This window comes from Monodelphis domestica, chromosome 2, assembly GCF_027887165.1.
Source record: "Monodelphis domestica isolate mMonDom1 chromosome 2, mMonDom1.pri, whole genome shotgun sequence".
In the NCBI taxonomy this organism is placed as follows: Eukaryota; Metazoa; Chordata; class Mammalia; order Didelphimorphia; family Didelphidae; genus Monodelphis; species Monodelphis domestica.
Genome location: NC_077228.1, coordinates 422,698,674 through 422,714,110, shown reverse-complemented (window position 1 = coordinate 422,714,110; position 15,437 = coordinate 422,698,674). Strand labels below are relative to the sequence as shown.

Below are 15,437 nucleotides of genomic sequence, written 5' to 3'. Positions count from 1 at the left end.
ACATATACCACAATTTGTTCAGCCATTACCTAATTGAAGGGGATCCCCTCATTTTCCAATTTTTTGCCACCAAAAAGAATGCAAATATGAATATTCTTGTACAAGTCTTTTTCCTTATTATCTCTTTGGGGTATAACCCAGCAGTGCTATGGTTGGATCAAAGGGCAGACAGTCTTTTATCGCCTTTTTGGCATAGTTCCAAATTGCCCTCCAGAATGGTTGGATCAATTCACAACACCACCAGCAATGCATTAATGTCCCGATTTTGCCACATCCCCTCCAGCATTCATTATTTTCCATAGCTGTCATGTTAGCCAATCTGCTAGGTGTGAGGTGATACCTCAGAGTTGTTTTTATTAAATAACCTCCAGGAATTGGTGCAGAGTGAGAGGAGCAGAACCAGGAGAACATTGTACATAGAGACTGATACACTGTGGTACAATCAAATGTAATGGACTTCTCCATTAGTGGCAATGCAGTGATCCTGAACAACCCATAGGGATCTATGAGAAAGAACACTATCCACATTCAGAGGAAAAACACAGAAGCAGAAACACAGAAGAAAAACAACTGCTTGATTACATGAGTGGAGGGGAATATGGTTGGGGATGTAGACTCTAAATGATTATCCTAATGCAAATATCAACAACATGGAAATAGGTTCTGATCAAGGACACATGTAATACCCAGTGGAAATGTGAGTCAGCTATGGGAAGTGGTGGGGAAAGGGAGGGAGGGAGGGAAAGAATATGATTCTTTTAACCAATGAATAATGTTCTAAATTGACTAAATAAATTTTTCAAAAAAATAAAAATAAATTCTGTTCACTGCACCACTATTCACTCTGTATACCATGTTCAAAACCTTAGGGCCAATTTTGACTCTTCTACATCATCTCTTTTAGCCACATCATCTCTCATATCTAATCAGTAGCCAGTCTCTATGGAATGGACTTCCATTATTTTTTTAATGACTGTCTATCCTTTTCTCTACCACTCTCTACCACTACCACAGCATTCAGAATGATTTCCACTACCATCCATTGGACTATTGTAATAACATATTAACATGTCTTTCCAGTCCCATTCTCCATCTCCAATTAATCCATTATCTGTGGTCAGGCTAATTTCTTCCTGCATCAGATCAAATCCTTTTCTTGGTTTTACTGCCTACCAAGTAAAGTTAAAATTTCTCTGCCTAACATTCAAAACTTTCCAAAACATGGCACTAGGAGATCTTTCCATTTTCATCTCTATTACTCAAACTTCTAGCTAATCATTCCTCATAAAGGGCACCATATTTTCTCACATTGATGCTTTTCATCATCCTGTGCCCTACACCTAGAATAGTCTTTCTTTAACAAAACACTCCCCACTTGCTCAATCCCTACTCGCATTTTAAAAATTAACTCAAAATAGCACCCTCCTCCAAAAAACGTCTTTGAGTTGCTAACCAAGCAACAACTATTCCCATACAGTTTCTAACAATGCACTTTTCATTAATGCTTTTATGCATTTAGTTTCTTCTAATGGTTATTTGTGGACATGACCTATCATATCCTTCTTCTAAGCTGTAACTTTTATTGAAGACTTTCCTAAACTTCTATCAACCAACATCTAGAATAGTCCACTATAAAGATGGATGAATTGATTTTATAAGATCATGCAGCTAATTAGAATGAGTAAATAATTATGATCAGGAGCTGGAGTCTCCCTCCATGTATGAAAAACATTTCTAGAAAAAACTTGGCATATCATTAGCAAATATGGCTTGTATGCCCATTTTTCTTCTACCTACAAGGATGTGTGCTAACATATGAAATGAAAGAGGGATAATTAATCTTGCGGGGAATCTTAAGCTTAAATAGATAATATTTTAGATCTTAAATGTTACATGAAGGTGCTAATTATAAAGATATCACAAAGTTAAGGGCTTTCTTTATTTTCCAATTCTTATCATGAAGCCTTCCTATCAACATCAATGTATACATCAAATCTTGTTAAGGGAAACATAAATATTTTCATATTTTTTTCATATTTTTGTTTTCTTTATGGTCACTGGTATCACAAGATAACTAGCACATTTTATAATCTCTTTAAGTCTATGTAAATTACAACTTAATTTTCATTTTTTGCTATAAGGCAAAAATAGATCAGTATGAAAAAAAGATTAAAATCAGTATTTTTCCTAGTCAATTAAATTTGCTATAGCTAAATACATATAATATTATAACTATATAACACAAAGATAGCTCAGTTATAATATTTGCACAACAATAAATGTTTACTCTATTTAATTTGTATAACCTCTTTTTCCCACCAATGAATATAAAATACAATGTATAATTTATGACTCAGACCTGATGGATATGTGGGTATGTGTATTTTGGTATACATATACAACCAAAAAATAATTCATTTTTACTCTCATTATATAAATATCACAACTTTGAAACCACTTATTTTTCAACTAGTCTAAATTGAAATTTATTGTAATTGTAATAATAAATTGGTGACTTTCAAAATACTTGAAATATACATCGAAAACTACTTAGTATATTAGGAGGAAATAGTTACTTGGGCATTATTATATATTTGAAAATAAATGTCTAAGCCTAAATGCTACATAATTTCTGTTTAGTAAAAAAAAAAGAAAATGTCTTCAAGTACACTGAAATTCTTTTTTCCCCTCAAATGCCTTTGAAAAAAACTTTTGGCAATAAGGATACTTGAAACTAACAAGAACTATTGTTTATGCATATGACTGGCTAATGTTTAAAGAGTGGGACTAAAGCATGCCAAGCATTTCAACTTTTTGTTTAAATTAGAAAGTAGGTGGAAGAAATCAAGGAAGCTATATTGTAGCTTTAGTGTCCCTTTATATAAGAAAAATCTCCATTGGTATTTTCTAAATCACTATTATTTCAATAAAATGATACATTATTTGGCAAAATGGGCAGAGTTAGGAGCTATAATTACACACAAGAAAAATCACACTTTACATATAGATTTGGTCTACAAGATCTCTAAGGTTTCATCCAAATCAATCTATGACATTATTCTTTTTTGATCTAAAACAGTGTTAAATTTACTTACTTGTGTCGATGGAGAACAGCATTAAAAGCCAGTCCATCAGCCCAACTTGTAGTGAAGTTCAGTACATTGACCTGACTATAAGGCCTTGTTGACTGCCGAACCCAGCTCAGAAGAATCTTTTCACTGTTCGTCTGCTGGAGGTCTGACATGATATCTTTCATGACATCTTTTACCTGTTTAATTAGAAAGGCATAGTTGTTCAATCATTTGGGAAAATTACTTAAAAGAAATACGCTCCATTCCTAAATAAATACCAGGCATTTTATAGCAAAATAATTATTTTTAAAACAAAGTCTAAAAGATACTGTATAACAAAGCCATCATTTAAAAAATTTTAACAGTTGGTTTACTGTGAGAGAAGGAAAAGGAAAAAAGGAGGAAATAAGGGAAAAAAGAAAAAAAGAAAATAGAAAAGGAGGGTAATTTTTCCACAAAAAAAACAACCCTGAGATGAAAGAATAAAACCTAAGTATACAAAAGCAAAAGAAATTGAAATATAAACAAAGGTATTTAACTGGGATCCAAAAACTTTTTTTATATTCTTTTTAACTCATTTTTTCTCTTTTTAAGAAAAATTAATACTATAAATATATTTAATATTTGTGGTATTTGGTCTATCTCATACCCTATACCAAGATATGGCCAAAATCAGTATATTATTTAGATATAAAGAGTGATACCATAACTAAAGTTGAAGAACAATGAATAGTTTACCTGGCAGATCTATGGAGAAGGGAAAAATGTATGACCAAGCAATAAATAAAGAGCATTATAAATGTAAAATGAATAACTTTGATTACATTAAATTAAATTTGTACAAACAAAACCATTGTAACCAATATTGGAAGGGATACAACAAACTGGGGAAAATTTATTAGAACACATTTCTCTGATAAATGTCTAATTTCTCAAACTTATAGAGAAATAAGTCAAATTTTAAGAATACAAGCCATTCTCCAATTGACAAATGATCAAAGGATATGAACAAGCAATTTTCAGATGAAGAAATTATCAATAATTATATATTATATTATATTATTATATATAATTATATATATTATAAATAATAATAAGAAGTTATCAATAATCAAATGAAAAAAATGTTCTAAATCACTCATGATTAGAAAAATGCAAATTAAAACACTGTCATCCCTATCAGATTGGCCAATGTGACAGTATGGAGAAGTGATAAATGCTGGTGGTGATGTGGCAAAACTGAGACACTAATACATTGTTGATGGTGTTATGAACTGATCCAACCATTCTTGGGGGCAATTTGGAATGATGCTCAAAAGGTAAAGCTATACATACATTTTGATCTTGCAATACCACTACTTGGTCTGTATGTAAAAGAAATCATAAAAACAGAAAAAAGACCTACTCATATACAAAAATATTTATAGCAGCTCTTTTTGTGGTGGCAAAGAATTGGAAATGGAGATGTCCATCAACTGGGGAATGGATGAACAAATTGTTATATTTGTTGGTGATGGAATACTATTGTGTTATAAGAAACAATGAACAGGATCATTTCAGAAAAAGCTGGAAAGATCTACATGAACTGATGCAGAGTGAAACAAGCAGAACCAGGAAAGCACTGAACCCAGTAATAGTAATTTGTGGGAGGATGACCTGTGAAATACTTAGGGTACTCTCAGCAATACACTGATCTGTGGTAATTCTGAAGGATTTATGACAAAGAATGCTATCCAACTCCAGGGAAAGATCTGTTGGAGTTTGATGCAGATCAAAGCATAATATCTTTCACATTAGATTATTTATAGTTTTATTTAGGGAATTGGGTTTTATATCAGTATTTTCTTACAACAATGACCAACATGGGAGTATATTTTGCATGGTGATACATGTATATCACAGGTCAAATTATTTACCATCTCTGAGAAGAGGGAGGGAAGAGGGGAAGAGAGACAATTTGGAACTTCAGAAAACAAATGTTGAAAATTGCTATTGCATGTAATTTAAAAAATAAAATATCTTTGAAACAAAAAAAAAAGATGACATCTAGTAGAACTATTAAAATAGGAAGCAAATGGCATAATGCTCCTTCCTCAAATCTTTAAAGGACATATCATATAGTTCACCTTTGATAAAATCATTTGCATCCTGAAAAAAATTGTTATTTGAATAAAATTAATTTCCTTTTTAATGCTACATAATATATTTTACACTTTCAAAAACCAGTTTTCTGACAAGGGATCCAGAAGCTTCACCAAATTGCTTTAGGGATCTAAAACACCAAAAAGTTTAAGAACCTCTGATCTAAAATATGGCAAAACTTTCTTCTATTATTCAAAAATTAGAAACTAAAAAAATAGGACGGGAAAAATGAAATTATAGGCTTGGAGGCCTCATATTCCTAAAGATTGTCTATTTTTAGTAAAAGAAAGGCCTACAATTTCCCTACCTGCCAGTGCAAGATTATACTCCAAAGTAAACCCAGTGTCAATTTGTGATTTCCATCCACAATATCAGTTCCTCCAATATTCACCAGTTCTACCTGTGTAGGGAAAAAAATGTCTAAAATTAATTATATCAATATTTTACTTTGTAGAGTACTTAAAAAAATAATACTGGAAAATCTCAATGACTCCTTCCATTTCTTCTTACACTAAACAAAATACTTCCTTTTTAACAAAGAATAGACATGCCAAAGATCCAGTGGTTTGACTAAGTAATGTGAGAAATAATATTTGTGAGTCAAAGCCAGATGTCAATACTGTTATTACTAAACGACATTTAATACTAGAGACTCCACTAAGGTGTTATTCAGTGCTTCAATTCATAGTTGATTCTTATTTCACAAGGGCTCTATCAGCAAAGGACAGGTTGCAACAAGACCTCCCCAAACTGGCAAGGCTAAAAATATAGCCCACTGGTGGACTTTGTGCCTCTCATCTAAGGAACAATCTAGGAAAAATCTGAAAAGCCTCGCTACCAGAGGGTTAATCAACAGGTACTGAATTTTTATGATCACAGAAATTCATTAAACTGTTTATGAGAGGCTTAAGACCAGCCACATCTGCATCCATGGCAGCAATGCCCACCATAAGAAATTATCACTACTTTTATTATTAGCTATCAAATTATATATCTTTGGAAAAGCAACAACTTTCTACTTAGTAGAGCAAATGACTAGATAAGAAGTCACCGAGAAGAAGCTTAGGGTTTTTTTCTTATAGCTTGCAGGCAGACATAATGTGTTAAAAAAAAAAACTTGAAAATTAAATTTGCAGAGGAATAGCATATCTTCTGTTTCATAAAACTAAGTGATGCTTTCCTACATGTCAGTGGGCATGAAGAGTCCTAAACGCCCACAAGTCTTGGCTAGCACTATGATTATTTAAGAACATCAATGATTCATTGCATTTCCTACTACATATAAATGTCAACCACATTACCTAAGAGCAATGAAAGTCTAATTAGTGCTCAATTAAGAAATTTTATATTCATTTCCTTTTTGAATCCCTCATTTTGTTTAATACTAACCACTATTTTCCTGAAACCTCTTATTCAAATTTTAAATATATATATACATGTACACATATACATATATACACTCTCCTATTCAAGCATAAAGTATCTCCTAAGGTCTTGCTTTAGCCAGTGTTACTAGTTTAAGTGTATTTATTTATATATTGATACATTTTTTATATCAGTCATTTCAGTTATGCCCGATACTCTGTAATCCCAACTGGGGTTTTCTTAACAAAAACATTTCCTTTTTCACTTCATTTTACACATATGGAAACTGAGATAAACAGAGTTAAGTAATTTGCCCAGAATCATGTAGCTAAGCCTAAGGGCACTTTTGAACTCAGATTTTCCTGACTCGAGGCTGTGGAATTCTAACCATTATACCAACTAGCTGTCTTGGATATCAGTCACATTCCTTCTAAAATATATTTTTTAAAAACATTATTTTTACTAAATTATTATGTTTAATTATTATTTATAAACAATCTTATTACATTGTCTTTATGTGACACATGAGCTATATGACAGGCTCACCTTAGCAAACTTGTAGAAAACAATAGGTTATAATAAAGACCACCATATATGTAGTTAGTATATAGAACAAATCATTTATTTGGGAATTTAAAATATCATTCCACACTTACATTGTTCTGATGTAAAACCTGGAGGACTCTGTTGACGTTATTCAAGGCATGTACTCTCGTGGAACCTCGTTCTTTAGGCTAGAAAATAAAAACAGAAACAAAAATTATTGAAGGTTTTCTTCTCACATAAGCAATAAAAAAAGCTCTTAATATAATTTAGGAAGACACTTCTATTATAGTACTTTGTTAGATGTTAATTTAAATGCACAGGTTATTATGTGGTGCATGTGCTTAAACTACTATAATATCCAAAAAATCCTTTGGGAATAAAGTTCCTTTCTGACAAAGGTGGACTTGTACACATTGTGAATAAGAGAAAACTGGCCTTCTCAGAAAGAACTAAGTACCTGGGAGCATTTGAGAAGGAAATAACATATGGAAAAGGACCAGGGTCGCAGTGAGGAATTCTTATGCCTAAGTCAAGCAGGAGAACCAGCACCCAGAGTATGAGGCATGCTCCTAGTTAAAATAAAGAAAAAGGAAAATAGAATACTGGCCTTCTAGAAGGGAAACAGAGCTTGGGAAACTCAATGTGCCCACATCTAAGAGTTTACTATGAGTAAAGAGAAGAAGATCACCCCAGGATGTCATCTGATATCAAAATGATTACTTTATATTCAGTAATTAATGATAAAATTATTACTATTAATTTTAAAATTCTAACATTTATAATAATCCAATAATGAAATGAAGTTTCTCAGGATTTTAGGGATTTCTCTTCCCTGAAAGTGTTGGCATAAAGGCTAGATGACATCTTTTCAGGAAAGTTGTAGAGGGGATTTTTTTTTCCTGTAATGCCTTAGACCTGATAATCTCTAAAGTCTCTTCTTACCCCAAAATTGCGTGAACTAAATGCTATAATGCTGTTTTTTTTTTTCTGCTCCTTAAGGAATACAAGTGTTATTAGCCCTGTCGTTCTCTCCCCTCTCCTTAAATTCAGAAACCTCTAAATTCAGCACACTTGGGTTAGAGACCTGGATGTTCTGTCCTCTTTCTATAAAGGACACAGTGACACTGATTCACATAGAAAAGCCTCTTGACAGAAGGCCATAAGCCATGACCAAGTCTGGCTGCCAGAATAACCACAATGTGAAGACATAAATATTAAAGAAAGTTCCAAATAGTGAAATTCACAAAAGACTACATGGTTCTGCATAGGGTTCTGAGTCAGTGAGAGAGGGGGCATCCTTCCTCTGTTCTTTCTCTGTTCCTCATGCCTATAATAAGGACCTGGCAGTCAACATCCATGTGGCATAGAAAGAAAGAGGGAGGATAAGAAGCAGGGAGAACAATGATAAGGCACAGAAAAGAGGAATCCACATGATGGAATTCCAACAATGCATACTATACTTTTTTTTTTAATTCTTATAACAAGGTTTTAGACAATCAAGTGTGCCTATGGAATATAATTTCTTTTACTTATAAGAACAAGAATGTACAGAATGACAGAAAGGAAGTTTATAGCTATTTTTATAAATATCAACTTTAAAACTCTCAGATAAAACCAACAAAATGTTTTGAAATATATAGTTAATGACATAATTGCACATATACTTTTAAATTATATCCAAAATATGCACACATATATATCATGCAATCTCTAATAAAATCATCCTATCTCACCTAGCCTTTCTTTGTAATTCGAAACCCTTTTACTGTTTTTCATGGTCTTATTTAAGTAAGTTCCTTCCTAAACAGACACAGCACCATGATTGCTTTCATTCTCTATATCAGGACAATATATTGTTAATATCTTTACAGCCATTTATCCATGGCAAAAGAAAAGTTCTTAAGATGTCAGAATGAGTAATAATCTGCCAAATAATTTGAGAAAAGATCACTAAAACTACATCTACATTTATGTCTAAAATGACTTGGCAATGTTCACTCCCGTCATTATGAAAAATGCTTAATCTGTAACTTAATTCTTAAAATGCAGCTTTTCTTACCAGTGAAGTTCCTGTGAGTCCCTCTAGAAGATCCAAGAGCTTCCTTCCATCTTTAAGATCTGTAAACATATCCTTGATGGGTGGTTTTCCACTCTATTAAATGGAAAAAATAAAACAAAAGGTTACATAGAAGCTGAAAATACCTAAAACAACTAGCAAGTAAAAAATTTAGTTATATGTATGTATATGTATAAATATATGCACATATCTGTGTTATATATGTGTATATGTGTGTTTGAATATATACTGTGTGTATATGTTTATATATTAATTCATGTTCAATTATAAAATATGCCTACTATTTAAATGATCCTTAAAAGTCCTACTGGCCATATGATCAATGACATATACCATAATGCTCCAGAGTTTCACCTAATTTATCTGTGAAATAAGGGATAGGTATTGCTGGATAGATAACTCATCAGCTCACAAAAAGAATAAACTGAAATAATATATGAATTCACCTTGAAAATAATATATGAAATTCACTTGAAAAATAGGGAGGCGGTATAACTAAAACATGTTGTTAAAGTTGTTTTTAATCAGGTAATTCTCTTCTGACAAGTGATAGAATAGGAATAAATTGAACCTCACAAGAGATCTTGGAATGACTTAGTCAGACTTAGGGACATAAGTTCAAGCATTCATCTCTTTAGAAGAAATACCAATGAAAGAGAAAAAAAAACTTCCAAAAGAACATAACTCTAAGTTTAAAAGACTGCAACTACATTTCAATGAATATTCACTGTTTTTGTCAGATAATCTTTTTTTTTTAGGTAATTTAGTCCACTCAAAGAGGATAGACTGACATGACTGGTTACTCTTTTCTCTGTGGAAAACAAAAAGGGATTTGCTTCCCCAAGGAAATGTTTATTATCTGTGATGACAAAAAAAGAACAGATTCCTAAAATGACTGAAATTCTTTTGAAGTGTGAAGCTTAGGAACCACCCTCTCCCCAAATTAAGTGCTGTTAATGTTTTTGAACATGATCTATAACTATAGCAACTGTCCTTTTTCTCAAAAAGGAAAATCATTTCTCTAAATTCACAATTATAAAAAATAACATTTTCAATCCTGAATTCCCAAAATCTTTTCTTTGCTTAGTACTGCTTTTCACTCTTTATTCACACATAAAATCACAGGCTCTTTCTTTCACTCTCACCTTGGCAGGACAACAGACCCAGGAGTCCAAACTCACTGTAACAAGGACAAGGAGACCTTGGTCTGACAATATGATAGCCTCTTCTTGCAAGACTATGGTGCACTATGTCTTCCTACCATAGCCTAAAAAACATTCATTGCCTGGCAACACCCCAGGATGTCTATTTCTCAACTTTACTATCTTCCTTACCCTCTCCACTGCCTCCCTATCATTTCCCTGCACCCTAAAACCCACTGCCTCCTAATAAGATTTCTCTGTGTGGGGGAAAAAACAACAATCAAATATATGTTGTAGAGATTCCATAACTGACTAACCTAATTCTTCTGTGAAGTCCCTTAAAGGCCCATCATTAAACCATGACAGACACGTATTTTATAGATGAGGAAGCTGTGGCTCATAATAATTAAGAGACTTGTCCAGGATATTTCAAGTCAAACCCATCCTAGCTATATGACCCTGGGCAAGTCATCTAATCCCATTGGCTTAGCACTAGAAATTCTATCTTAAGAGTTGTTTCAAAAATGAAAAGTAAGGCTTTAAAAGGGAAAAAAAGGAAGTGATAAAAACTAAACACCACTGGAAGCAGATGTCCTCTCTCCTCCTATGTGTTTGTTCTATGAATGATTCTATTAAAAACAAGTATGTATAGAAATTCACATTTTCATAGGTAACCCTCTTTTTGTCTTTGCATTCTTCAAAGTTTGTTCATAATTAAGTTCAATTTCTATTTTTAAAAATCAATTCCAGATATTTCAATAAATTCTGAGTTTATCAATAAATATTTATAAATTGGATATTATTGGCTGTGTAATTCACTTATGCACTAAGGAAGACACAAAAATTAAATAAAATTCACTCCAGTTAGAATGTAAGCTCCTTGAGGGGAGGAAATGCCTTTCTTTTTTGCATATATTTACATTCTCAGAGACTCCTTCAGTACCTGATATATATTAAACACTTAAAATGCTTAAGAACTTACTACTTATTGGCATGTTCCCTGTCTCCATGGAACTTGAGGAAATACAACATATATATCTGGGGCCCTAGTGGCTCAGTATCTGACAGAGGTCACAAACTCTGTCTAAGCCTCAGTTTCTTTAACCATAAAGTGAAGATAACAATACTTCTATTATCTACATCACAAGTTATACTGAGAAAAATGCCTGAATTGAATAGGTGTGACCCTGGGAAAGTCACTTAAACATTGTCTACCTCAATCTCCTTATCTGTAAAATGGAAGTAATAATAGTACCTAACTCCCAAGGCTGTTGGTGAGGATGAAATAAGCTAACATTTACATGGTGCTTTGCCAACTTTATACACACACATACACAGGCATGCTATTATCATTATGAAACCAAATAGTGTTATATAAATATTGGCTGCTCTGATGGTGGTGGGGAGGAAATTACCATGCTAAAACACTGTATTTAATCCTTTTATTAAATGAAAAAAATGCATAATGGAAAAATTACTCTAAACACATCTGGGTTTTGTTTCTATTTTCATATATCAGGCTTCCATAAATCAGGGTACTTATAAAGTTAACATTTATTAAAGCATAAGGGAGAAAGCAATCTGATGTTCTATAGGAATACTATTGTTGTTTTCATTATGCTAGCTGTGACAATGGTAGGTGCTGAACAAATGTGAACCTCTCAATGCCCTCTGGTAATTTTATGAGATAATACTTTTCAGGGACAATTCTTTTCTTTTTTTTAAACCCATACTTTCTAAGATTGAATGATTAAGAGGATTAAGTGACTTGCCCAGGGTCACGCTGCTAGGAGGTATCTGAGGCTAGATTTAACCCCAGGTCTTCTTCCCTCCAGTCCTGGTGCTCTACACTGTGCTGCCTAATTGCTTGAGAAACAATACTTTTTAAGATAGTCAGTTGCAGGTCTATACAGGTAGGAGGAGGTTCTTTGTTTGGAGTTGGTAAATTTCCTAGAAAGATAGAAACTTTTCACTCTTTTCTCTTTAGCCCCTCATTCCCTTCTCCCCACAAAAAAAAAAAAAATCCCAGCACCTAAAACAGGACCAGTACAGAATATTCATATAATAAATGCCACCTGAATTAAAATTTTAGAATAGAAGTCATTAGTTGTCAAAGACTTTAAAAAGGCAAATTATATCTGTAGATCAATATAATAATGAACCCTGCACATTAAAGTAAACATAATCTATTTAGTAAGGCACGTCTATTGTTTTCACAAAACAAGCATACTACATGGGAATTTGATCTGGGAAAAAATTCAGAAATGTCAAATGTCATCTTCTAACAAAAATAAAAAATAATGCATCTTGCCAGTTTTCAGTTCAGTTTAGATTTTTCTTCTTTTTAAGAAATCTTATGTAATTACTTTTTTAAAAATACAAGGAAGACAGTTTTTCAATTCAACTAATATTTAATGAGCCTTCCTATGTGCTTGGCACTATGATTCCTGTGTGCTTGCCACTATGCATAATAAAAGAGAATTTATTCTCTTTACTCCTTAGGAGTTCACTAACACACAACTCTACAAAACTGTACATTATGAATGAAGCCAGGAAGGACAGGGTCCTCTCCTGGTTTTATTCCACCAAACAAAATAATGTAAGACCTCAATGGGAAAACATATCTTCTATAATGAATGAGATTCTCCCTCTCTCTGCCTTGCTCCCTGGCTTCTCAAGCTATATGCCTTTCAACACAGTATGTAACCTGCCCCAAAACTAATACCACGTCCTCTTTAAGCTAAATCCTTCTTCCCATTCTCCCTGTCTTTCAACTAAAAAGACCTGCTGCTACATTTTTTAGGAATCTCAGGTATGATTGAGGCAAATTTTCTGTGTGTCACTGAGGAACAAACTATTATCTTTAAGTATAGGAAAATGAAGGTCTTTTCCCTTTCATGCAGTGAATACCACAAATATTAAAAAACCAAAAAACTAGAAATGGGGAGGTCCAACTGTGTAAGATGTGTTTATTGTCTAAGAGGACACTTCTGAATATTCTTAGTCAATAAGGCAATTCTTTTTAAATGAGCTATTTTATTCCATCAACTAATTTACTCAGAGGTTATAACTTAAGTTTCTTTGGAAATTGCAAAGTCTTCTTTACTTTCCCAAAATGAAGACAATAAATCCAAAGGAAAATGGAACCCAAGTCATTCCACTAGAAAATGGAACCCAAGAATTCTCTTCTAGCACTAGTTAAAAAATGATCATCCACAATGCAGTCGAGCTTTATTTTATAAAAATTGTGCTATGTTTTATTTTTAGGAGGATATATTTTTAGATATGCCATATAAAGCTTAGCTATGGGTTTTTACAGTAAGAGGGAACAATAAAAATAAAGTAATTTGACTGTAGCGTATTTTTTCCAAGTTTTATAATCATTTAATATAAGCTCTCTTATCTGTCTATGATGTAAAGGTACTTAGCCAACACAAAAATACCTGAAGAACTGTCCAACAAAATTATTGATGATTAATAAATTCTAGGTTGATAGAATAAAAGAATCTAGATCTAGTTGAAGAGGACTTAATAGGCCATTCCAGATCAATATTTTATTTTTACATAGAAGAAAATTGAGGTACTTAGCCTTCTTAGATCACACCAGTCATAAGTGACAAAGCCAGTTATTTTCGTTCCAAGTTTAATGCTCTATCCACTATCGCACACTACTGTCTAGAACATAATAAAATAAATCAAATGCAGTGATTCTATTTGGAAAACCAAAAAGGATGGCAGAATGCCAATTAATTAATGATGGGAATGATCAGAACCTTAACAACAACAAGGATTTATCAAGTTTCAATCCTAGGATAAAAATCAATGTATAACCAACCACCTAGAAAAGACCAAATACCAGAAAGGAGCAAATCATGGCAATCAAATTAACTCCTTTCTGCCTTAAAGGGACTGGCTATTCAAACAAGAAGACATGGCAGAGTTCCAAAATCCCCTTAAGCTTTTCATTTTATTCCACATACTACTGATCAAAGATTCTAGTTAAACCAATGGCTTTCCATTTTTATTCCTTGAAATCACAGGGTTTCAATATTATCTCTAGACATCACAAGAAACATATCTAAATTTTACCTGTCTTAACCCAGCAGCAGAAGCTGAAACTTTAGAAAATCCAAAAACAATACAAACCAGATTATATATTTCCAGAAAGATAAAAACTCAACTGTTAAAAGTGCCAAATAACTAAATGGTTTGAAAGTCATTTCAAAGGGTGTTTATTAATGATTCAGCATTGACTTGAGCATACTATGGCAGTAGTATTAGTAATGGTAGTGGTGGTGGTTCCTGGGTGGTGGTGGTGGTGATGATGGTGGTGGTGGTAGTGGTAGTGGCAGGACTAGTAGTAGTAGTAGTAGTAGTAGTAGTAGTAGTAGTAGTAGTAGTAGTAGTAACTAAACAATTATATATACATTTTTAAATTTTTGATATTTAAAATTATGATCTCATTTGATCCTGACAATAACCTTGAGGGGTCAATCATTATTATTCTCATTTAACAGATGTAGAAACTGAAGCAAAGAGGGGTTAAATGACTTGCCTAAGGTCACAAAGCAAGTGTCTGAGGCTGGATTTGAACCCAGTTTTTCTTGACTCCAGCTCTATCCACTGCTCCACCTAGTTGCATAGCTACCTAGAATGGAATCAAATCTTTAATGACCATTTTCTGTGTAAAAGGTATATTGTCTTAAATATCATTTAAAACTTTCAACAATAGGAAGAATAAGACTCTCTCAGTTTGCTCATCTATAAAATGCAAATAATACTTTTAACACCTACTCCAGAGTGGTAATGAGAAAAGTACTTCATAAACTTTAATGTTATGATATGAAGGATATTTATTATCATCTTCATTCAAGAATGATTCCTGAATATAAGACGTTCAGTTTTGACAAGTATAAGAAATAAGGGGGTGGGGAGGGGTTCAGAGAACAACAACAAATACTAGGAATACAAAACAGGAAGAAAACAGCTGGTACCATTATAGCAAAAAAGAATACCTATAATCAGTAGAGCAGAAAACAAACCAAATGAAAGTCAACAATATAGTTCATTGAGATCCAGGAATTATATTTTGAA

At 32.8% G+C, this 15,437-nt stretch overlaps 1 protein-coding gene across 10 annotated transcripts in view; it reads right to left on the bottom strand.

Moving 5' to 3' along the window:
• Nucleotides 1–15,437, bottom strand: part of UTRN (utrophin) — a 651,323-nt gene that overhangs the window by 473,649 nt on the left and 162,237 nt on the right. For all 10 annotated transcript variants that reach the window (XM_007484681.3, XM_056818903.1, XM_007484684.3 and 7 more), the window contains 4 exons: nucleotides 9,184–9,276; nucleotides 7,235–7,312; nucleotides 5,521–5,613; nucleotides 3,096–3,268 (listed from right to left, as the gene is read on the bottom strand). In XM_007484681.3, coding sequence (XP_007484743.2) covers nucleotides 3,096–3,268; nucleotides 5,521–5,613; nucleotides 7,235–7,312; nucleotides 9,184–9,276 — 437 coding nt within the window. The remainder of the gene's footprint in view (nucleotides 1–3,095; nucleotides 3,269–5,520; nucleotides 5,614–7,234; nucleotides 7,313–9,183; nucleotides 9,277–15,437) is intronic.